Source organism: Puma concolor, chromosome D1 (assembly GCF_028749965.1).
Source record: "Puma concolor isolate L17-30 chromosome D1, mPumCon1.1.hap2, whole genome shotgun sequence".
NCBI classification, from domain to species: Eukaryota; Metazoa; Chordata; class Mammalia; order Carnivora; family Felidae; genus Puma; species Puma concolor.
Genome location: NC_141676.1, coordinates 4,268,792 through 4,292,816, shown reverse-complemented (window position 1 = coordinate 4,292,816; position 24,025 = coordinate 4,268,792). Strand labels below are relative to the sequence as shown.

The 24,025-nt window shown below is 51.6% G+C and overlaps 1 protein-coding gene and 1 pseudogene across 31 annotated transcripts in view; one reads left to right on the top strand and one right to left on the bottom strand.

Moving 5' to 3' along the window:
• PPP6R3 (protein phosphatase 6 regulatory subunit 3) overlaps positions 1 to 23,188 on the top strand; it is a 137,955-nt gene extending 114,767 nt beyond the window's left edge. For 10 of the 31 annotated variants that reach the window (XM_086676707.1, XM_086676705.1, XM_086676693.1 and 7 more), the window contains 10 exons: positions 1,595 to 1,692; positions 3,535 to 3,589; positions 4,449 to 4,579; positions 9,758 to 9,879; positions 12,572 to 12,725; positions 14,143 to 14,249; positions 15,692 to 15,842; positions 18,169 to 18,186; positions 18,454 to 18,573; positions 19,207 to 19,474. In XM_086676707.1, coding sequence (XP_086532833.1) covers positions 1,595 to 1,692; positions 3,535 to 3,589; positions 4,449 to 4,579; positions 9,758 to 9,879; positions 12,572 to 12,725; positions 14,143 to 14,249; positions 15,692 to 15,842; positions 18,169 to 18,186; positions 18,454 to 18,573; positions 19,207 to 19,312 — 1,062 coding nt within the window. In that variant the 3' untranslated portion in view covers positions 19,313 to 19,474. The other 21 variants (XM_086676688.1, XM_086676698.1, XM_086676685.1 and 18 more) reach the window with 11 other exon arrangements.
• LOC147576332 (cytochrome c oxidase subunit 6C pseudogene) lies at positions 11,945 to 12,338 on the bottom strand (annotated as a pseudogene).
• Positions 23,189 to 24,025: the final 837 nt, after the last annotated feature.

Genomic DNA, 24,025 nt, shown 5'->3' with positions numbered 1-24,025 from the left:
TTAGAAGACACGAGGGCGCAATTCAACAGAATCCGTTTCTTTCTTTTGGGTTTAACGGGTGTGAGTGCTACGTGTCCTATTTTTCATTCACCTGTCCAAGCTCAGCCCGGCCTTCCAGAACTTGTCTCTGCCCTTCTGCGTTCACCCGCGACTCACTCAGCCCTGGCGCACCTTACCAAATGCGCCCCCGTGAGGCTGGCCCCCCGCCCCGTGTCACATAGTGTCACCTCCATGGGCAGGAAAGGGGACAGCATGGAAGGGCGTGAGTGAGCAAGGGGGGGGGTTGGCGGGGAGAGAGGTCTCTCAAGTTAGAGAAAAGTGAAGTTTCAGGTTCTCAGCAAACTAGATAACCGCTTTTTTCGGACCTGAGGAAAAGTTGCCTTCCAAAGCCAAATATAAGGTTTATTTTTTAATCACCTTCGATTTGGATTATCCATGCCATAATTCCCTGCCACCCGCATGAGTGATCAGGAGGGAGCAGAAGAGGCATTTCTGCAGCAGGTGTCCGCGGGGTGGAACCTCCGGGCGCTGCTCAAAAGGAGAACGGGGGAGAATTGGGTTTCAGGCCGTGGTAGCCGCCTCCCTCCCCAGCACGTGGCTTCTGGCGAGATGCCTGTGGTTCAGCTCCCGGCCTGCAGGCGAGGGCTTTCCCATCTGTCCGGAGCAAGTCCACGAGGCGGCGCACACACTGTTCTTCGTCAGCCTCCGTGCCTGGTTCGGGGTGGCGTGCGGGGTGCCGCTCGCTGTCCTCGTCCTTTACTCCTGCTTCAGAACATAGGACACCTTCGCCGGTTTCTCTTGTTCTGCTGGGCCTCCTTGTTGTTTTAAATCAGAACCTCAGCGTTCTCGTGAAGTCCGTTTTAACCTTCCCCCGTTCGCCACCTAAGAAAGCCCAAGTGAGCCTGGTGCTCTCTAGAATGTAGGAGACAGAATGGGCTCCTCTGTGGACCCTGCAGTTGTAGCTTTTCAGCCCGGTGTCGGGTCAGCGTTAAGACTTTATCCTGTCTCTGAGGTAGGTAGGATAGAAGCTACTTTGATACTCTTCCCGGCCTCTGAGACCCAAGTCTTTTTCTTAAAGAGAACGAAGTGTCCCCGAACGTTGTGTGTTGTAGGCTGGCAGCTTTGATTACTGGTTGTGTTTTCCCCTGGTGCGGTGTTACTGTAGTGGAGGGGGGGGGAGGGGGAGGGGAGGAGGGGCGGAGGGAGGGCGGTGGGTCACCACTTACTGGATCTTAGGTTAAGGTTGGTTGTGTGCAGAGGTGATTGATGCATCTTATAATTTCAGACTGTCACGTGTCACTTGATCACCTCTTCGAACTGGACTTAACCCAGACCTCTCTCTAAAGATAATTTGCAATAGAGGACAGAGTGGTCATTAACATTTCCTGCAGTGACATGTGCATTCGAATTCCAAACATGTCCTTTTTTGGGTAAATTGTGTCTGAAATTATTTGATTGTTTTTAGAAAAACACACCAACTTCTTAAGCCCTAAGGCTATGTAAATAAGATGGTTTCTGGAACACAGGTGGGCAGATAGTGTATAGAATGTCATTAGAATCATTGTATCACTGTCACTGGCCCTGGGGCTGCCAGGCCTTTTCTGATTATCAGATGCAACAAATGACGTCCAATTTTATTGACCAGTTTGGCTTCAACGATGAGAAGTTTGCGGATCAAGATGACATTGGCAAGTGAGTATATCTTCCTGTCCCCCCGTCTCGTGTGCTCCTGTTTTTTGTGAGACGCGGTTCTCCGGGGTTCCCGGGACTTGTGCGCGTTCACGGGCTGGGATGAGCCTGCCCCCACGAGGTGCCCCTGTGGTCCCAGCCTGTCGGGCCCTGAAGCGGCCGGGGGTGGGGGGGCGGGGGGGCTGAGGGCCGCGGGGCTCTTTCTCACAGGGGCTTGTCGCTGTGTATACTGAGTTTTGCTCACGAGCTCTGGTCGCTGCTCTGCCCGCAACCCCCTCCCCCACCCCGCCGACAGTTGTGCCAGGTAGCGGCCCCCAGGGTGGTGAGTCCCTGCTGTAGTTGGCGGGTGGGAGTGGACCCGGTGGCCTCCCAGCAGGGGCTCCCCACGTGTGTCCTCCCCAGCCCGCTCACCATGAGGCCGGCCGGGTGTCCCGTAGGAGCCGGGCAGGCAGAGCGCTCGTGTGGGCGAGGGAAGCGGGGGGCACGGGAGTGGGAAGGATTGGTACCATACCAAACCAGTGAGTGACAGATGTGTGGGCAATCCACGGGAATGAAAACAAAGGGTCTAGCGTCTGGTCCGGGGAAGGGAGAGGTGTTCGTAAGTAAAGTATTTACGAGGAGGGTCCTAGCTCATCGAGAACAGAGGTGAGGACCAAACGGCTGCTGTCACGGGGCACTGCCTGATGATGCTCGTCAGTACCCGGCGTCCGGGTGGCTCGTCACTAGCAGTTAGGTGCTCGTGGTTCAGTGACGCAGCCGGCAGAGCCGTCTTCTGTCCCGAGCTGCAGTTTGTGGCATGTGAGAAGCTGAAGGCCCCGGCACGGTCCAGCTGTACCATACAGCACGCTGTGTTAGCGCAGCGGACGGAGGCTTCCCTGTAAACAGAGCAAGAGTTCAAGGCTGCCAGCTGCCCTAAGCGTCAGCTCATTTGGATGCAACATGAGCAAGGACTGCCCCCGTGGTGGTTGTGTCTGTACTGCAGAAGTGCTCGCACCGGAGCCCACGGGCTCCCCACGCGGCATCTCGGCGCTTGCCCGTCTCCGCTCTCACTAAATGTTACCTGTTAGGAATCCAGTCCCTTTAAAATGTATATTGGGTGCTTGGAGTAATGATTGATTAGAACAGATCTTTTAAGAATTATACTGACTTTAGGGCACTTGGGTGGCTCAGTCGGTTAAGGGTCCGACTCTTAATTTCAGCCCAGATGATGATTTCACAGTCCCGAGATGGAGCCCCGCCTTGGGCTCCAAGCTGGCCATGAGCCTGCTTAAGATTCCGCCCCTCTGCCCCTCCCCTGCTCACCCTCTTTCTCCAAAATAATAAGAATCTTACTTCCTCAAGAAATTATGTTTCACAGGCTATGAGTTCTCTCACCCCTACCTTCCTGCCGATCATGCCATATGTTAGGATTTGGGGGGTGTCTATTCTGTGTATGAATTTGGCCATCCCGGGAGAAAGATTAGTGTGTGAGAGCTGACAGCCCTTGGGTACTTTTTTTGGGTACCTGTTTTGACTGTTTCTTCTTTCCAAATAACCTTTTTCTTGGTTGTGTAAGTATGGCCCGTGGAACCATGGTTGTTGCCGTGGATGTTAAAGATCTTTTATGGAAAGGCTTCGAGGGTGGGTTCATTCTGTCTTACAAGGCATCCATCCCTGCCTTTCCATCCCTTCTTCATACCGAGGGAAGAGGCATCATTTAATGCAAGTAGGTTTTTGCTTTAGTTTTACCTGTGGAGATTTTAATGGTAGGGTAACTGTTTTAAATGTGGAAGATGTTGTAAATAATGTTTCTGTCCGTCCGTCCGTAGGCAATTAACTACTCCTGTACGTACATTTTGTTTACAGTGTTTCTTTCGATCGAGTATCAGACATCAACTTTACTCTGAATACAAATGAAAGCGTAAGTATTAAATGTTTCTTCTCCTTAGCAACACGGTATACGAGAGGTGGACAGTGGGGCCTGGGGTTTGTCCCAGCCTGTGCGTGGATGCCGCGTGCGCTGGGACCTTCCGCGCCCCAGGACCCTTCATCTTAGGCTGGTATCACTTCACCCACCCGTGTCACCTGCGTGGTTCCTGTGGGGATGTGAGTTTGCAACCCTGGTTTAAGATGTGACAGGGCTGCTAAAACCGGGTCACTTGTAAATAAAATAAAAGCCAGATGCCTTTTATTCCAGATGTATGTCACCGGGAGAGAAACTTGGGCTAGATCAGGGCCAGCTTGTCATCCCCAGGCAGGGCTCAGACACCAAGTCGGCCTTGTCGGCAAATGATGCGGGATTGGTGTCATTTGAGTGGGCACGGTCCTGATTTTTCTGTTGATTGACACGAGGGACCGCTGGCTTATTGGCTGATGTGATGAGGTAGAAGGTCCTGACTGGGCTGTTGCTGTTACCGTCACTGCCGCTTAGCTGGTAAAAGCGGAGGAAACGCGGGTTGCTTTGTTGTCAGGGCGGATCTGGGACTGCATCTCGGGGGGGGCGGGGGGCAGGGAGGCTCTTGGAGGGAACGCGGTGCTTCTCCGGGTGAGGGGAGTCCGGGGAGACCGTGTAGGCTTCTGTGGGGGCCAGTTTTGAATCGAGTCTTTGGAGGGGGAGCTTTCTGTGGTTCTGCAAAAGCTGGCGTTGCGTGCTGTTACGTTTCGTCGTGGTGTGCGTGACAGACACTGTTTTAAAGGAAGTTTGCGTTGGTAACTTGTGGAGAAAATAACTTGATTTTCAAGTTTGTTTTGTTATTTTTCACTCTCTCACTTTTATTTAGGGAAATATTGCCTTGTTTGAAGCATGTTGTAAGGAAAGAATCCAGCAGTTTGACGATGGCGGCTCCGATGAGGAAGACATCTGGGAGGAAAAGCACATTGCATTCGCTCCGGAATCCCAGAGACGGTCCAGGTGAGGGGTTTGTTACGGTGGCCGTAATCCCCAGGCGGAGAGTCGGGGGTGGTTGGGAGACGCACGTCGGATCCTCGGCAGATGCGCGTATGTGACCTAGAGACCGGTGCTTCTGTCGTGGTCAGAAATGCCCTTGTCAGCTGACGCGAGGTGGTGCCAGTCTGCCTGTGTCCAGTGCGACAGGAGTGCGGACGAGTCAAGGTGATGAACTGGAAAATGCAGGGAGCGTTTAGACGTAGTTCGAGAAGCGTCGTGGCGCGGCCTCTTCTGAACGGGAGGCAGTGCCGAGGAACGTAGTGAACGGCGCTCCGGGTCGATGCCCCCTCACCACTAACGTCCGCGGAAGCGGAGTTCTGTATGGTTGCCTCCGAAAGACTGATGGTTTCCCCAGCGGCGGGAAAAGCTGTCTCTACAAGTTAGTCTAGCTTGGGGAGATGGGCTCCTGCCAGCGGGGGCCCTTTGGAGTCAGTCCAGTTGGGTTTTTTCCTGTCTAATTTGTTTGTCGCTCCGGCACGAGAACACGGAGTTCTTGTTATCCGAGTAGCCATCGCCGGCATCCTCATAGTCGGGAGAATAGCAGCGGAACTCTCCTGTTTTTTTCATGTATTTTTAAGAAGTAATGTGTCCACCTGGCAGACAATTCGAAGAAAACAGAACGTACGGTGAAAAGTACAACCCCTCCCGCCCCTGTGGCCCCCGTTTCTTCCTCTTGCTGGGTAGAGGGCACCAGCATCCCTGCCCTTTCTCCGCGCGCACCGGCAGCTGTCGTGTCTCTAAGGAAGCGCACTGCTTCGGGTTACAGAAGACCCACCTGTCGCTTAAACACAGCGACGGTGTATTTGTCTCGTGATCCACAGCTGTGTAAGGTCATTAAACCTGGCGGCTTTTCTCATGCCCACTCTGTCACCGTCTGTGTGTTGCCTTGTTACTTTGTAATGACCAGGTAGCTGCAGCTCCAGGACCAGGAAGCAAAGACAGAGATCTTCATGGTGATTTTGTTTGTTTGTGTTTATTTGTTTTGTTTTTAAGATAAAGCCCCAAACTTGTCTGTCACCATCTCACTATGAAATTCTGGGCCTCGTGTTGAGTGAATTCACTGAATGGCCATTGCCTACTGCCGTTCACCTTGTGATGGCAGACGGTTCTCACACCTTGGAGCAGTCGCACCCCAGTGGGGCACCCTCTGTAGAGAGCGTAGAGAATCGAGTATGGCGGTGAAGGTAGCATCCTAGAGGACAGGACAGTTGATACCCAGAGGGAGCACAGGATGATGAGAAAAGGCAACTTTTTATTATTTAACAGCTCTGTTGAGGTGTAATCGATGTACAGAAAACTTGTTTATTTAAATCATACGGTGTACCAAGTTTGGACGTATGAATACATCCATGACACCGTCATCTCAATCAAGATCATGAACTTATCCATCACCCGCAGAAGTTTCCTCCTGCCCTTTTCTATTGCCTTCCCCCATCTGCTTTTTGTTCCTTTAGAATAATTTGTGTTTTCTAGAGTTTTGTGTAAGTCACATTGCACATTATATAATTTATGTTGCTTCTTCCACTCGGCATAACTATTGTGAGAGTCATTCATGTTGGGTGATGCGTCAACAGCTCATTCTGTTTTACAGTTGAGAAGCGTTCCATTAAATGGATGTACTACCCACCGAATGGGTGGCTGTGTTTATCCATGTACCTGATAATGGACATCTGGGTTTCTAGTTTTGGGCTATGGTAGCACTTGAGGGTAGACTGGTAAGTTATGGTTATATATTGTAAACCCTGAAGCAGCCACTAAGCAATAAAAACAGAGTTATAGTTAATAAGCCAACAAAGGAAATTAAATCATAAAAAATACCTAAAAAGAGAACAAAACAATAAAGGCAGCTGAGACCCACAGAAAACTAATAACAGTGTGATAATATTAAACCTAGGCAACTGTATCAGGATTCGTTAAATGCTATTAAACATATGATCTCATAACCCTAGTTAAAATGAAGGGATTTCAGATCGGATGAAAAAATAAGGTCTAACATATGCTGCATCTGAGAAAGAAATATAAAGACACAAACAGGCTGGAAAAAAAGAGGGTCTGCATATTAAAAAAAAAAAAATTTTTTTTAACATTTATTCATTTTTAAGAGAGAGAGAGAGATGGAGCATGAGCAGGGGAGGGGCAGAGGGAGAGGGAGACACAGAATCCGAAGCAGGCTCCAGGCTCTGAGCTGCCAGCACAGGGCCCGACACGGGGCTTGAACTCGCGGACTTCGAGATCATGACCTGAGCTGAAGTCGGACGCCTAACCGACTGAGCCACCCAGGCGCCCCTACATATTTAATAGTAAAGCGGATTTCAGAGGAAAAGCATAAAGAAAAGGTCATAAGGGGTCAGATCTTCAGGAGATCGTAACGATTCTAAATGCCTACACACCTGTTAACAGAGCTTCAGAATATGTGGGGCAGAAACTGGTGAAGCGGCAAAGAGAGGCAGACAAACTGTGGTTACCATCACACGCGTCTACACTCCTCTGTCAGTAGTTGACCACAGGCAGAAATCAGAGACGCGGACCACCGTCAGCGCGGCCCCGCCGGACATGTGCAAGGCACTTCAGGCAGCAGCAGCACCAGAGGCCCTACTGTCCGGTGCATGTGAGATATTTATGCCAAGAGAAATCCTATTCAGGCCATAAAGCAAGTCTCAGTAAGTTCCTAAGATTTCAAGTCCTGCAAAGCATGTTCTCTGACTCCGGTGGAATTCAGTTAGAAGTCAGTCACAGAAAGATCTCTGGAAAATCCCTAAATACATGGAAACTAAATAACAAGTGGGTTAATGAGGAAATCAAAGGGGGAGTGACCAGACTGTCCTAGTGCTGTTTTTATGCACAAGTAGAGACCTCTCCAGGCCATGACCTTGGCTTCCACCTTAGGAAACAGAAAGACAGTAGACAAAATCATTGCGACTTCAAGTCATCCTCTGAGAAGCTTGAGGAGTTGGTGCCCCTCCAGACAGAGCAGTCAAGAGAAGCAGGGGATACACGGTACTACCACCAGGAATGACAGCAGTGACACCACAACGTACTAAGGGCATGCCGTGACTGACTGTGCCGATAAATCTGACCCTGAGGCAGATGATCTTTAAAGACCCAGACTACCAAAGCTTTCCTGCCCCCCAAGAAAGATAAGTGGAATAGTCCTGTATCTATGAAAGTTGAATTTTTAGTTTAAAACTTCCTACATAAAACACAAAAAACTCTGGGCCCAGGTGGCTTCTCTGGTGGATTCTACCAGACGTTTCAGGAATGACACCAGGTTTATACAAAAGCTTCTAGAAAATTGAAAAGGAGAATCTAGTGCTCATGTCATTTCTAAGAGGCCACATCAGTGTGACGTGACACCAGAGCTGACATCACATGTCATGACAAGAAATGTGACTGCGTTATTCTCGTTAATGTGGATGCAGAAACGCCTTTCAAGGTTTCAGTAAATAAAGGCAACAATAATACATCATGACCAAATAAAGTCTATTCCAGAATTACAGAGTTGGTTTAATATTTGAAAATCAATCGGTAAGCGTGTAGCTGAACCGAACGTTTATACCTGATAAGAATTCTTAGCAAACTGGAGGTAGAATTTCCTAAACCTGCTTAAAGCTTCTACAGTAAACCTACGGCTTGGTAGGTTAAAAAGTGGTAAAAAGTGAACAGTGTCCCCCTAAGACCAGGAACCAGACAAAAGAGGTCTCCTCTTACCATGGCTTTTCGCTATTGTTGCTGAGGCTTCTAGCCAGTGCAGTTAGTCAAGAAAAGGAAATAAAAGCCATCTAGATTGGAAAGGAAAGGGTAAAATTATCTTTATTCACAGACAGCAGTCACTGTCAGTGTAGAAAAATTTGTTGGAATCTACGAAAAGGCTATCAGAACAGTTCAGTGGGTTTGGCATGATCACACAGCACAAGTGGGTTTGGCATGATCGATCAGTATAATCGTACTTCTCCGTACCGCAGCAGACAGTTGGAATTGAGATCACTAAACAGTCCTATTGATAGTAGCATCAGAATATTGAATATATAAGGGTAACTGACAAGATGCGCAAGGCTTGGACACTGAAAATCACAAGACAGCTGAGAGAAATCCAGAATTGATAGATGTTTATGATTTGGAACTCAGTATTGTTCACATGCCATTTCTCCCCAGATTGATCTAGAGTCAGTGCAATCTCAAGTAAAATGATAATAGGCTTTTTGGGAACTGTCGACAAGCTGGCACTTAAATTCGTAAAGAAATGCAAAACAACCTTCATAACACCGAATTGGAGCACCGGCAGCACCTGATTTCAGAACACAGTAACTGCGACAGTGGCCATTAAGACGGAGTAGATCAGGGGACGGAATAGAGTATAAATTATTAGATACGGTGACAGCTGACTTTTGACGGAGGTGCAAGGGCAGTTCGGTGGAGAAAGGATAGTCTGTTGAACAAACAGTTCTGGAATGGGTGAACATCTGTCTGTGCCTCTTACCATATGTACACGTGGACTCGGAGTGGATCTTAAACCTGAATGTGACGCATCAGGCTGTAAAACTTCTACAGAAAATCCTTGTGACCTTGGGTTAGGGCAAGATTTCTAAGGTCCGACACCAAAAGCACCTGCACGAAAGGAAATTTTCATAAGCTCAAGTGCGTCAAAATTAAGCGCTTCTGCTCTTGTGACCGCACTAGTAACAGGAAGCGATGGTGCGTGGATTCGGGAGGATACCTGCAAGTCACATGTCTGACGTGGGGCGTCTGTGCGGGGCATGTAAAGGATTCTTGGGGCCCTATGGTAATGACAGCCTGGTTTTTAAACTGCTGAAGGTGGGAAAACACCCTCGAGGAATGATATGTGGGTAGTAGGTAGGTCAGCATGTGAACAGCAGCTCAACACCTTGGCCGTGACGGCAGTGCCACAGTGAGCGGCATTTGCATCCTGTTAGAAGCCACCCACGTGTTGATGCACAGGGGCCAGCGGGACAGCTGAGAGCAGGGTTAGGCAGCATGTTCACGAAGGCAAGAATGATCCAGAAAAAGTGCATGTGATTTTTTCTTATTGGATGACCTTCAGAATTTTCTGGATTTAGCTGGTGACTGATAGGCATCATTAAATATTTTAGTCTTTCCTCCTCCCCCTCCCCCTCCCCCCCCCAGCTCGGGGAGTACAGACAGTGAAGAAAGTACAGACTCTGAAGAAGAAGACGGAGCGAAACAAGACTTGTTTGAACCCAGTGGTGCCAGTACGGAGGATAAAATGGAGGTAGACTTGAATGAACGTAAGTCGTCTTCCTTCTGTATTTGTCTCTGTGTGTTGAAAACCGGTGTATTTTATTTTTTTTATTTATTTATTTTTTTTTTTATTAAATTTTTTTTTTTTCAACATTTATTTATTTTTGGGACAGAGAGACACAGAGCATGAACTGGGGAGGGGCAGAGAGAGAGGGAGACACAGAATCGGAAGCAGGCTCCGGGCTCTGGGCCATCAGCCCAGAGCCTGACACGGGGCTTGAACTCACGGACCGCGAGATCGTGACCTGGCTAAAGTCGGACACTTAACCGACTGCGCCACCCAGGCGCCCCAAAAACGGGTGTATTTTAAAACTAGGCGCCCTGGCCTACAGGATGGGAGTTAGGTTGAAACTCCGTCCTCTGAGTCCCCTAGGAGGTTTAAGTGTCAAGGATGGGGGCTGAGGGAAGGAGCTGGCTGTCCCTCTGAGGATGGGGCGTCTCCTGCGGTATGGATGCCCTCTGTGTGGGTCTGGCTGGAGGACACAGCACACTGGGAGCTCCAGCCTCTGGGTGCCTGGCAGAAAGGGAGACCACGTAGATTATGAAAAGATGAGCAAGTGCTGTGTTTGTGGGATCAGCAGGGACTATCCTGAAGGTGACACCTTAAAGCTGAAATGATTGGAAATGGGTTCTTCGGTTTATTTATGAAGCCTGTGACCCTTGAACTTGTCCCGCCTTAGTGCTTATCTATGTCCTACTTGCAAAGAAGACTTGCGTTAGCTGGCCTGTACAAAAATACCGTTGACTTCTGAAAGTTCAGGTTAATTTTTACGTGAGAGAGCCATATGGATTGACACTGGGGCTTTCCTCGGGGCTGACAGTGCTCCTGTTCCCCAGGAAGGCCTCTGTGTACTCAGTTCTGGAGGCCGAACCCCAGCTCTGGGCTTCGGGGGGACCACAGCACCCCAGCGCCGGGGGCCTTAGCGGTAGCCAGCACACCCCCACGGCGCAGACCCAGCGAGCGAGAGAGGTTTGGTCTCTCCTCTCCTTGCTTTCCCAGCTCACCATGTTCAGGAGGAAGCAGTGGGCTTTTCTGTCTGTAGCTCAGTTAGAATCCACACGCCTTTATCAGGTTCCAACTGTGTGCCCGGGTACGGGACAGCGCACAGTCCGCGTCCCGGAGCTCGGTCTCCTGAGGAATTGGGGAGACTGCCGTAGACTCTAGGGAGCTCATCTGGGAAGGCCACTTCTGTGTGGCCTAAAGCGTGGTGTGCAATGAGAGCAAAGACACAGAGACCTCGTGTCGCCCCAGGGGACGCATCTCTGAGGAGGCAGCGTCGAAACAGACCTGCAGGCTGGGTGCGAACTGCTGGTGGGCAGCACAGGGAGGATGGGTGAAAGGATATAAACACGAGCAGCCAGGTGAAGAGAGAGGTCGGGACGTGGTCGGGAAGGGTCCGAAGCACAGAATCTTCTGTTCCCCTCGAGTGTGGCAGGTACCGCCTTCTGTGCACCAGCCCCGAGGCTCTGAACCCAAGTGTGAGTGTTTATGGACCCTTCTTTGGGGCCGCGTGTTGATTAAGTCACCGGCCCTTCGTGATTTGCTCCATTCCTAGGAGGCTGGGCTGTGGGGTGGGGGCTGGAAGTTGCAGCCCTCTGACCCCCGGCTGGTTCCCCTGGCAACCAGCCCACCCTGAGGCTCCCCAGGAGTCCCCGGCCGGACAGATCTGTAGCACACAGAAAGACTCGGATTCCAAGGGCTTGGGGGTGCGCTGTGCCTTCTGTGTGTGCTGACGACAGGGCACTGCGTGTGGGGAGGCCGTTAGAAGTGCGAAGTGGGGCCACACCTGACTTGGGAAGCATTGAAAGTCTCCAATTTGTGGCAGCGGAATGGCCAGCATACTGATACTGCTTCTTTCGTTTTTTAACTTTGTTTTGGAATCACTTTGGATTTACGGCAAAGCTGCAGAGATTGTGCAGGGAGTGGCTGTGCACCGTCATCCCCCCAATGTTACTATAGTCTTGGTACATTTGTCAGAAGTAAGAAACTAGCATCTTCTTTTAGATGTAGCTTTATGTCCTTGTGTGTTTTTGTTTTGGTTTTTTTTTTCTTCCCACGGTATTTGTTAGTTGTTCGTTTATCAAGAGAAGCTACTTCATACCCCAGTGTTCGTGTTTCCAAGTTCGGGAACACAGGTCAGTGACAGACTTCCATGGAAGCCAGCCCAAAGAGACTCTTCACATTCCAACATCGCTTTGCCCTCTGAAAGATACCAGCCACCTTCATCTCCTCAAAATCTTTCATGGAATCGTGATTTCCGTAGACATCTGCATATACCTTCTTTCTTGTTTCGGCCACAGCAAACTTCTAGAACGCTGCAACCCCCAGGGTACAGCGAATGCTCCCGCAGTATGAAATTGCAGACGCTTGGCCAGAAGGCCTCGCATCTGAGGGTTCAACAGAGCACCAGAAGTCATGGTAGCTGTTCCCAACCCCAGCCTCAAATCCGGCGTCCTTCCTTTCCTAACTGGGACAGAAGTGGCCTTGTGTGGTATTTCTATGGGGAAGAGCAATCTTAGAAATAAGAGTTGAAATGAGAAGTAAGAATCACCCTCCGCGGGATTGTCCCGTCCCCACCACTCTGGTCCATATTATCGTTGCGCGTCTTTTTTGAGACATCTTGTATTCCGTTAAACTACTGAACTGTTCTCAAAATGAAATTCCTCCCCTCTTTTCAGCACCCAACTGGTCAGCCAACTTTGATGTCCCCATGGAGACGACCCACGGTGCCCCTTTAGATTCTGTAGGGTCTGATGTCTGGAGCACAGAGGAGCCAATGCCAACTAAGGAGACGGGCTGGGCTTCTTTCTCGGAGTTCACGTCTTCCCTGAGGTGAGTGCCCGTGCGCCAGCTCCCTAAACCTTTCCCCTGGAGAACCAGGGGTGGCGTGCCAGCTGCTGACACCGTTTGTGAAGGTCGCGCCTGACGCGAGGTTACGAATCGGTGTGGCGGAGACGGCAACGAATTACAAGGAGACCGGCCTCGTCCTCCTCCCTCTCATCCAGGGTGAGCTGGGAAAGGCAGTTGCCTGGGAAGGTGTGGCCCCAGGAGGTTACGTAGCAGGGCGCCGACAGAGATGCCGTCTGCAGGCGCCCGTCTGGCCCCACCGAGCTGTCGGGAAACAGGGTTGGGGAGAATGGGAGCGAGGTGGAGCCCAGGGACTCCTGACAGGTGCCTCTGTGCAGAGCGCTGCCTAACGGTGCAAAATGTGTCTTCAGGTGAAAGATAACGTCAACTTGTATGTCGCTTGTAGTTAGTCTGATACTTAGGGGCGTGAAAGGTAGGGCCGTCCTTCTTGTTACTTGTAGCATTCTTCACGACAGCACCCTGTCATTTCATAGTTTTCCTGAACAGTTTTGTCCGCATTTGAGTATTAACTATGGATTTCAGGCCTTATCAGGCCTAGTTTGATTTGCTAAACATGGTTTTACTTTGTCTACTGAGGGAAAAAAACGGTCTCCACCGCCCCATTTGAAAGACTGTGGCTTTCCCTGCTCTAACGGGTAGCGGTAACTGCAGACCAGAGGACAGGCTGTTAGCAGCTGCGGGTATGCCACCCTCGGCAGACCGCAGAGCTGGCTCAACCCACACGGCTTTACGGCGGCGGTCGTGCCAGCGGGAAGTTCTCGTTCACACGTAAAAGGGAGATTTGTGGGCAGACGTCCCCAGGGCTTCGCAAGTTATTTCACTGGCTCCGCCCTCGCACCGCACCGGGCCGCCGCCTTTCCGCCTCTGGCCGCGTGTGTGCCGGGAGGTTAGGTGCCCTGGGCTACTTGGCATGTTGTTGAAGCAGCGTGCTTGCCTTTAACCCTGTGCACAAGTCATACCGCCTCTTGAAGTATCCCCAAGGCCCTGAGGCGGTTTGGCTCGAGGTAAAAGTAGGGACTTTGGTGAAAATGACACCACAGGTGCAGCTGGTGCCACACAGGGCGAGCCCCTGCCTTCCCAGCCCTGCGGGCCTGGCGATCACGCGGAGGATGCGGGACTGGTGCGTTTTGAACCTTCCCTGCGCACCTCTGGGAAGTCCCTGAGCTACTGTCCTGCTGCTTTGGCGGAATGTTTCCCTGCCCACGCTCGTCGACCTTCAGGCAGCGCACTTGTCTGCACTTAGACCTCTGTGTCGGCGGAGTCTGTAACCGACCGCCCGTGTCGGCCCAGCGAAGCCTGGATGTTCAGAGGGTTTTGTGAATAATGGTAACTGAGGGCTGTTTCCCATTGCTAACGAACTGACTTTTCTCTTTTCTAAAAGTACTAAAGATTCTCTAAGGAGTAATTCTCCAGTGGAGATGGAAACCAGCACTGAACCGATGGACCCTCTGGCTCCCAGTGTTGCCGCCCTGGGAGTGCAGCCGGAAGGTGGGTGCGGAGAACAGGGCACGAGCCTGCATGCCCACCGGCCGCTCGTGCCAGGGCTGTTCGGGCTTTAACTCTGTGCTTAGTGTTCTGGATCTAGTTTTTTCCGTCCACATAATAGGTTTGGGCTCAAGGGCCGATAGGAGTCAGGAAATCGGGATGGTAGGTCTGACGTCCACGGGCCAAGTGCTGAAGAGAAACGATGTGTTCATTCCAGAGCCGAGCGCGTTGATCCTAGAAGGCGTAAGGGATCTGAGTTGTCAGTTACTCAGTCCTGTCAATGTGCAGAAATGGAAACAGGCCCAGAGAAGAAGAGCCCAGTTAGCCTGCAGAACCCAGTGTGAATGAGATTGGAATTAGTCACGTGTGTTTTCAGGACCAGCTGGTGCCCAGTTCTTTAGTCACTTGGAGTTTGCTTTGCTGGAGCCCGTGTGTGTGTCCAGGCACGTTTCAGGCCGTAAGGCTGTTCATTTCCTTCTCACCTTTATGAACAGTTGAAATGGGTCCAGTGGATTGTCACATTATTCAAGCTGTACACGCTGTTCCTCGCAGAGGCCCTGAGCTCTTTTCAGCCTGGCGAACAGGGCTTGGGAGGAGGTTGGTGGGAGGGGGGGTGCGAGGAGTTAGTATGTGGAAGGAAAAAAGAAGTAGATATAGATCCTTAGAACAAAAAGTGAGGACACGGGGGGTGGGGCCCAAGAACCAAGGGGTGGGAAAAGTAATAAGACTAGTAACTAATATTGGATTTATTTGTTCTGCTTTAAAATAGTTTATATAGATGATCTCATTTTATTCCTCAGCAGTTTTGCACGTGGGTTTAGTTACCCCCATTTTACATATGAGAAAAGTCTTGCTCTAGGGTTCTTTAGCTAGTAAGTGGTGAGGCCGGGGTTTGAATTCAGCAGGTCTGACCGCAGAGTCCAGGCTCATAACCAGTATAGCGTATAGCTCCCTATTACAGAACAAAGAAATAATCCACGAGGAACCACAGGAAAGTAACTTAGGAAAAGAAAAAAGGACCCAGTTGGACCCAATTGAAAATAGGACCCAACTGAAAGAGAGAATGAGAACAGTACCCTGAATAAACTGGCTCCTCGGTACTTGTGGGCTAAAGCGGGCGAATATATGTGGCTGCCTAGAGTGCTGTCTGCTGTGAACCGGAGCGTCCAGCTGGGAAAGCCGGCTGGGAGAGGTTGGGCTTGTGGGTAGGTGCTGAGCTGGGAAGGCCGGAGGGGGCCCGTGGTCCTGAAGAGGGCCTGCAGGACGTCTCCCTAGTGGGCAGTTTTCAGAAGCCGTGCCCGTCAAGAACTGGCCGAGGCGGCAGCCAGCAAACAGTCTCTTTTCCAAGCAGTAGCTGGAACACCGGGTGGCTGGGTCTGCACGGAAAGCGGGGCCCCGTTCTTGTTGGTTTTGGTCCGTGTGACCATCAGCTGTGTTGCTTTCAGCTCCAGGCAGCGTAGCCATGGAGGCCAGCTCTGACGGAGAGGAGGACACAGAAAGTTCAGACAAGGTAACTGAGACAGTGATGAACGGCGGCATGAAGGAAACTCTCAGCCTCACTGTAGATGCCAAGACAGAAACCGCAGTCTTCAAAAGGTAACCGGGGCGGGATCACGCTGGCAGCTTCAGGTTGTGGGAGGACGGCAGGGGGAAACCTCAAATGTTAGCATCTTTAATTTGATTCCGATGTGGGTTCAGACATTGGCCGGACCTCTTCCCAGCTTCTCCGTTGAGCCCAATAAATCTAAACGAAGACATGGAGAGTTTGGGGTCCCTGAGTGCCTTTTTCTCTCTCTCTTTCTCTCTCTGTGATGCTCAGAAGACTGTGGATTAAGTCTAGTGGGTTCTAAATAGAGGAGTATAGGAAATGGACATTTCTGTAGTCACAGTAGAAATTGACGCGCATACGGGCTCCAGCCCGTCAAAACCCAGAGGGTCAGTGTCGTGCATGCACATCACTTTCTCCAGACACAGTGCAGCCGTGAGAATTCAGTGGCGAAATGGTAGCTTAAGAAACATTTTGGACATTAACTGCACTTTTAAATTCCTGGAGCAAAACAGGGATCCTAATGGAAAATAAAAACGGAAAACTGAAAGTCACAAACACTTCCGTCAAAACTTGTGTGCTGCAGCGGCATCCGCGCTTGCCGCTGTGGCCTCTGTGCTCTGCTGAGCCTTTCGGATCGGAAGGGGCGCTTCCCGCCTCATTCGGAGGTCGCTGCAAAACACACAGCAGGCACGAGAAGGGACGTGGACTTTCCATGTGAGCGTATATGCACACAACTTTAAAGTTAGAAGCTAGTGGGGGCGCCCGGGTGGCTCAGTCGGTTAAGCATCCGACTTCGGCTCCGGTTGTGAGCTCACAGTTCGTGGGTTCGAGCCACGTGTCAGGCTCCGTGCTGAGCATGGAGCCTGCTTATGATTTTCTTGGCTCTCACTCTCTTCACCCCTCCCCCCGCTCGCACTCTCTTTCTCTAGAGTAAATTTTTTTTTTTTTAATTTTTTTTTTTTTCAACGTTTTTATTTATTTTTGGGACAGAGAGAGAGCATGAACGGGGGAGGGGCAGAGAGAGAGGGAGACACAGAATCGGAAACAGGCTCCAGGCTCTGAGCCATCAGCCCAGAGCCCGACGCGGGGCTCGAACTCACAGATCGCGAGATCGTGACCTGGCTGAAGTCGGACGCTTAACCGACTGCGCCACCCAGGCGCCCCTAGAGTAAATTTTTTAAAAAATCGGTAGCCTTTCTCTACGTCAGTAATAAGCAGCCAGGACCCATCATAAAAGGCATTCATCAACTACATCAAGTTTAAGATAATTCCTGAGTAATTGAACCCACGTATCTAGAGAGAGTTGGGAAGAACTGATAAACGCAGTCCCAGAAGAAGTGGACACGTGGAGGCCACGGCGGCGAGGACGGCAGCACTGTGCGTAGAGGCCCGGGGCAGAGGACAGTTGGGCATCGGGTCGTTGTGAGAAGCCAGGCAGAATTGGGAGGTGCACGCACCGGGGCACTGTGCCACCATCGCCAGAACACGTGATCTTCCCAGCATGAGTCCACAGCAGTACAGCGAGGTGGCCCGTTCCTCGCCAGTCACGTGCCGCAGGCCATGACTGCATTTTACGAGAACGGCAGTAACACGCGGTGAGCACATCAGGATAGTTGCTTTCGTGAGGATGGGGTGGGGGGGTGCGGATAAAGAAGAGTAAGGAACCAGGTGAGTCGGGTGACTCTTTAGACTTTAGGCCGATTTCCTCCTTATAGGTTGCCTCTACCCTCCCGAAAGCCGCTGAAGAAAATCATCCCAAATTGGGTTTTTCGTAAGCAAGTGCAAGACAGGTCTCAGCTCTCAGAATGACGGCCCTTCCCGGAGGGAACCGCTAGCTGCCCTTTAGCTTATGTGGGTGCCAAAATTATGGCGTCAGAATGGGAAGTCCGGACAGGATAGGCCACAGTCTGCTTGTCCAGCCCCCAGAGAGCCACAGCACTTGCTACTTACCTTCCTCCGCCAGAAGCCACCGAAGGGGTAGAGAACCCTGCCAGTATCTCGCCCGCCCAAGCCCCGTGACCCCTTCGGAGCCGCTTTCGCCTGTCGTGGCCACCCTTCTCGCCTCTCTGCCTTCGCGGTGCTCCTCGAGGAGCTCCATCCCACTGCAGGCCCCCGGTCCCCAGCTCACGTGACAGGGGCAGCAAGCCGACCGGGGTCTCTCCAGCCGACCGTGTGATGCTGGGCTGGGCCCCGAAAGCAAAGTGCCGTAACTAAAGACTCATTCCTTCAAACAGGTTCATTTGACACCTCCACCGAGTCTGCAGTTCTGCTTATGTGCAGTCGTGGACACATCCCCCCCCCACATTCCTCATTTATAGGAGTATTCTGAAACTCTTGTACGTTTCTTTTTCTGTTTTGCACACTGGGCTTCAGAGTGTTGAAATCCTATCGGTATGTATGGTAACACGGGCCGTTCTCGATCCGACACCAGCCGCGTTACGTCATCCTTCCTCCGGTTCCCTCCTGTGTGTGGTCCTTTCCGTCCGTGATTTCCCAGTCACCGTCTGTGGTCCCTGTGGCCCCTCCCCCGAGCATGCTCAACCCCGGGGCTCTACTCCGTGGCAGCCATGACTTCCGGGGTCATTGCATGTACCTGCATCGTCCCCCCGAGCTGGCAGCCCGGGCATCTAATGCTGTCTGTCATCCTCTTTACTGCAGCGAGGAAGGAAAACTCTCTACCTCTCAAGATGCTGCTTGTAAAGATGTGGAGGAGAGCCCTGAGACAGCAGAGGCGAAGTCTGCGGGTCCCCGGCCCCCCAGCAGTAGCCCAGAGCAGAGGTAACTCCCCGCTTCCTCGGACCTGCCCAGGCCCCGCTCTGGCTGTGGCTCTTGTCTCCTGGGAGCTGGGAGGAAGGTTCGCGTCCAGGGCTGGGGACACAGGAGGGGTCCTTACAGGTGTCCTCAGGCATTCGGTGACTTAGCACGGTAACATTTTCTCAGGCCACATCTAGGCAGGGTGCCCGAGTCAAGGTCTTAGATCAGCTTGCCTCCTTACTCCAAAAGCTAAAAAGCTGACTGCTTTTTGGAGATTCAGTAACATCACTGGCTCTTTAAAACGTTACTGGGAATGGAAAGGTCTTGGATGCTGGCATACCTTCCCCCTTACACTTTTTTTTTTTTGAGGACACGTTAAGTTGAGGCTGGTACTGAGCTCTTCTGGGTTTGGGGTCCCTGGGCCGTGGCAGCCAAAGTTCTCATTGGGTCCACCAGCCACGGGCAGCACCTGGTGCCGCTTTTCCCACGGTCACACATATGTGACACATGGGGAGAGGCTTCCGGGAGGCCCTTTTATAAACGTAGCTAAATATTCTTAACTCTTAGATGATTCCCTGTACGGTTTTTGTTTTTGCAAAATAGTTGTCTTGCTTAAGCCAGAGCTGAGTGATTTGGAATGTGATGTTTTCTTTCTAGTCACCTTTTGCTTAGACTGAGCCAGTGGTCTGAAGGGATAGGCCAAGCCAAAGCCTCAGCCGCCGAGGGCCGGCGCCCCGGCCCGTACGCACGGCCTCGCAGGTAGAGCAAGGGCGGCCTCCGATTGCTCCAGAGCTCGCACAAGAAGAGGACTTGCCCTTGGACCACAAGGAACTTTGCTCAGCACTTCCCAGAGTTAACTTTTTTGGTTATATACATCTAAGTTTGTACATTCCTTCCATAAGGAATAAAGTAACCTTTAAAGCCATTTCAGAGAAGTTGTACTTTCCCCCTCGCCAGACCCCCACCCCCCCAAGTCTTCGTCATTTTCGGGGTAATGGGACCAGCGGGGGCCAGCAGGGGGCGCGCTCTGTTCACTGGTCGGCAGACCTGTAGCGTAGCAAACCCTGCTTTGGTTTCTCTCCTGCGAATGACAGCACGAGGGTTTGCTTTTATGATTAAAAAAAGCCTTTGGGGCGTATAAAACAGATGAGTTACAAGAACTCTTTGAGCATGTTGGCTCTCGTGCGGGCCGTGGGAGGAGGCAGAGTGACTCCCCAGCCCCGAGGGACCCGGCCCCGGCTGTGCAAGCGTCTGGGCAGGTCACCTGTTTTGCCTGGGGTTTTCGGGTTAGGTCTTTTCAAGGTATTTTGTAGGATCTTACCCCTCGCCAGTTACGTCCCCTCCCTCCTGCTACTTACACATTCCCTTCTACGAGAACTGCTTCGAAGGCCGGGTCGTCCGGGTCTGCTCCCATTCAGACTAGTCGCTTCGGGAGCCTCTTGGTTTCTCGGGCACAAGTGTTACAGGAGGCTCTGGGGTCATTTCCTTGGATCTCTGGAGCGCAGATTATCTGCCTCCGGGGAACCCACCTAGAAACACCTGGTGCGAAGAGCCCTGCCTGTCCGTCTGCCGGACTCGGGTGGCGGGTTGGGGCAGGGCGGGGGGAGGTGGGGAGAGGGGCACTGGGGAGGGCTGGCGGAAGAAGACCAGGGCGTCCCTTGTGCCCGTGCACTCATCTGTTTGTCCTTCCTCCATCCAACACACGAGTGTGGCAGCCATTGGTCTAGGCCTGAGGGTGAAGCAGTAGGTTGACAGGCGCCCGGGTGACATAGGGACGTGTAGAAAGAGGTGCCGCTGAAGAATCGGGAAAGCTGGATGAGATCAGGAGTCCTGCTTAGATGGGGCGGTGGAGGAAGGCCGCTGAGAAGGTGGCGTTGAGCTGCCGTGATGGCAGGGAGAAGGTAAGTCGTCCGACGCGTCACATCTGTGCCCTGAGTGATGTGTGGCAGCGTTGGAGGTAAAGAGAGCCGTCGGGACTCTCCGTGTGCCCTGTTCCCCACACGGTTCCCGTCACAGCTGGGCGTGATGCTCCCTTGGGGTGACAGGGGCGCACCGCCACGGGATGTAATCGGTAACTCCTGTCCGTCAAGCACGTGCGACTCCTGTGCTGGCCAGCGCGCCAGGCACTTTGCACGCATCCCGTCTCCCCCACCTCCGGGGGACCTGCCCCCCCCCCCCCTTCCCCAGAGGGAGAAGCTGAGCTGAGAGAGGTTAGAAAACGCGCTGGAGGCCCTGCAGCCTGTGAGCCGTGACGGCAGGGTCCGTACTGTCATGTCTCTGAGGCGCGGAGACTTCTTGAATGTGAGCAGCGTGTGTCTCTCGCGGAGCCGGCTTCTGGGCTCTCTGTCACCACTAGCAGGTGTCTGGAGCCTTGGGCTCGTGAGCCGCAAGCCGGTCCCGAGGCACCTGTGTGCTTCCCCGGGCATCTCTTAGCCCCCTTTCCCGAGCCTGCGCTGCAAAGTTCTGGAAACACGGCCAAGACTTACACGTTTGGCCCGTCATTTTGGCAGGAACGTGGGGTTTGTGTGTCCGCCGCCACGTTGTCCAGCCTCCCCTCTTCTGTGCGCCCGGCCTCAGCCTCACGCTTGCCCGGCAGAAGCACGTTTGTGAAAGTGCACGCCTGTTTTCCAGAGCTGGCCTGTTTACACGGTTTTTCCCCCCTCTTTCGGTAGAAGAATCCTGTTTTTCAAGTGAAATTTTATGTGGGTTCTCCTACGTGGAACACGTAAACAGGTGTTTCGAAGGAGGAATGAGCAAGGGGCTCATGACGGGTCCGGGAGCAACAGTCTGAAAGCGGCCGAGCTAGGCCACACCTGTGCCCCTGGGAGGCTGAGGCGGGACGGCTTCACGGAGCCCCTCCCTGCCGCAGCCCTGCCTGTGTGCCCGTTCAGCACCGCAGAGGGGAAGCTAGAAGCTGTTCAGTTAGGCTTCCTGGAGGTTTGTGTCTGTGAAGCAGTCCGTTAAATACCCGCCTCCCTGCCAGTGCCAGGCCTTGCGCTGGGCGTTGGGTAAACTTGGGAAAGGAAACGTCCCCGCCCTCGGGGAGCTAAACGGAAGTTTTTCACGAACCGTCTCACGTTTCCGCCTTGAGTGCCTCAGATGTCTGTCTCTTCCCCCGCAGGACTGACCAGCCAAGCACGCCAGGCGACACGTCGGTCAATGGCCCCGTATGATGAGTGACCTCCGCTGCCGACTGAGGGCTGCGCGTCGCCACCGTTCGGGGCCCCTGGAGACTTCACCTGGAGCCCGCCCAGCCGCCACTGCTGCACTCGCTCTGCAAGGGATCAGGACCAGCAACCTTTCTATTCTAGATTCTAAGACATTGTACAGAGAAATCCAGAAGTGTAAAAATATTGCACATTGACAAATACCAAGAATTTTTGCGTATGTTTATATTGTATTGTTCTAAATAATGGGTAGCCTGTGAAATACGATCTTGCCACCCGTGTAATAATGGCAGTAATACTGTAGTTCAAATGGCTGTAAGAATAGTTTTATAAAAGTGAATACACAGATCTATTGTATTTGAAACATAACTATTTGACAATTATTAGTGTGACCAAAGTATTAGGCAGTTTTCGTACATTTTTCACCTTGTACAAAATTCTGAATTCATTTCCCTTCCAGGCTGGCGAGGAGTCGTAGGGTTGAAATGCCCTCTGAGTGTTATTTTGGTTGGTCTGACTTACAAACGTGATTTTGAATAAGAAATATTTGGTGTTCTTTTTATAACCAGCTTTCGATTGGTAACTGTTTTCTGTATTGTTTTAAACGGATCAAAAAATGTAAGTCTATGGGTAGAGATTAAGTATTTATTGCTACAGCTTAGTTGATAAATCGATGTTATTGGAAAGCCATATGTTCTGTTAAAGTCTCGTTTGCTTGAAATGGTTATTCCTACAGGTGAGACACTAGACTGTTTGGAGTGTACCTGGCTTGTGGTTTGAGTTATTTCGTTTTTCGTTTTTGTTTCTGTTTTTTGTTTTGTTTTAGTAGTTCCTCCGCCTTTTAACCCATTCACCAAAATTTACCTTGTTAACAAGCATCACCAGTGAACATTTCCGAGCAGTTTGCGTATTTAACGAACCTACATCCTGCGAGGCAGGTCAGTTGGAGAATGCTCGTGCTGCTGATGGGTTAGAGCGCGTCCATTTCACAGGCTGGTATTCTAAAACCAGAAATCAAAACCCGGCACCTAAGCATGGTGATTGTTTTCCTGTACCTTGTGAGGTTTTCACTCGTAAATTCTAAACCAGTGTATTTTTTTTTTTAGGACTGGTTTGTGTATATATATAGTGATTATGGATACTAATTCAGTGTAATTTATAATTTTCTATGTCAATATAAAGATACATCACAGCCTTCTCAAACAGCTGAAGCAATATATTGTATATTGCCGTATCGTCTGGGGAAAGGGTTCAGTTACTTCACCTCTTGCACTTTTAGACGCAGATCAGTTTTTCATTTCTGTAATAGAAAATTATTCACGTATTTTTACATCATTTGTTTTTCCTGACCAGTATTTAAAACCAAAAGGATATTCTGAATAATGGCCAACGATTTTTTTAGAACTAGCATCCCAAGCAGCGTGCCTAAACATTACATTGCATATGGAAATAAAAAAGAATCAAATGTTGAATGCCTTATTTCTTATTTACTTTTCCATTGTAAATGGTGTCAAAACTCTGTGTGAGGCTTACCGAGGCCGACCCAGCGCTCCGGGACCGTGGGGTCGGCAGCGCGCCCGGGACGGATGGCGGGGGTGCTGTACCTGGCCTTGGCGCACCTCCTCAGGAACCCTTGCTGCCGTGAGCTCCTCTCCGAAGAGACTGTCCTCGTGCGTTCTCCTCCGGAACCCAGCACCGCCAGAGGACAGGCTCCTTCCACTTGTCTCAAGGACGCGGACTCCCGGGGACGGCCGACGGACGGTCCGCGATGGTCCCGCCAGCCGCCGACAGGGCTCGGCCGCCTCCGCGCGGTTGGCTTCTCCACCGCACCCCAAGGTAACACACCGTTTCATCCCACCTACTGCCGATGAAAGAGTGACTCGAGGTTTTTCTCTGGAGTGGCGTTCTGTTAGCTCGTTGGACGTGGCAGGGAGGACACAAGGGTGGAAAGAGGCAAGCGTGCTGGGGGCGCCAGCCCGAGGGCCAGGAGCGAGTCCGCTCTCGTGTAGTCTCTAACTTCTGTGTATTGGCCATACCGAATCGCGAGCCTAACAGATGTCTATAATACAGTACCTGTATTAAAGATAACTGCGGCAAAAATAAAGCCTGATTCTTTGTTTCTAGAAATCTCCTCTTGTGCCTCGCTTGGGCTTTAATAAGCAGACAAGGTGTGTAATGGGCGGGGTCTCCTGACCGCGTACCAGGTCCCGAGTGAGGAGTGTGCCGTCCACAGGGCCTACCGCTGTAAGCCAGGCACCCCGAACCGTCCGCGAGCGGCGCACGGGGGCCCAGTAAGTATACTTCCGCAG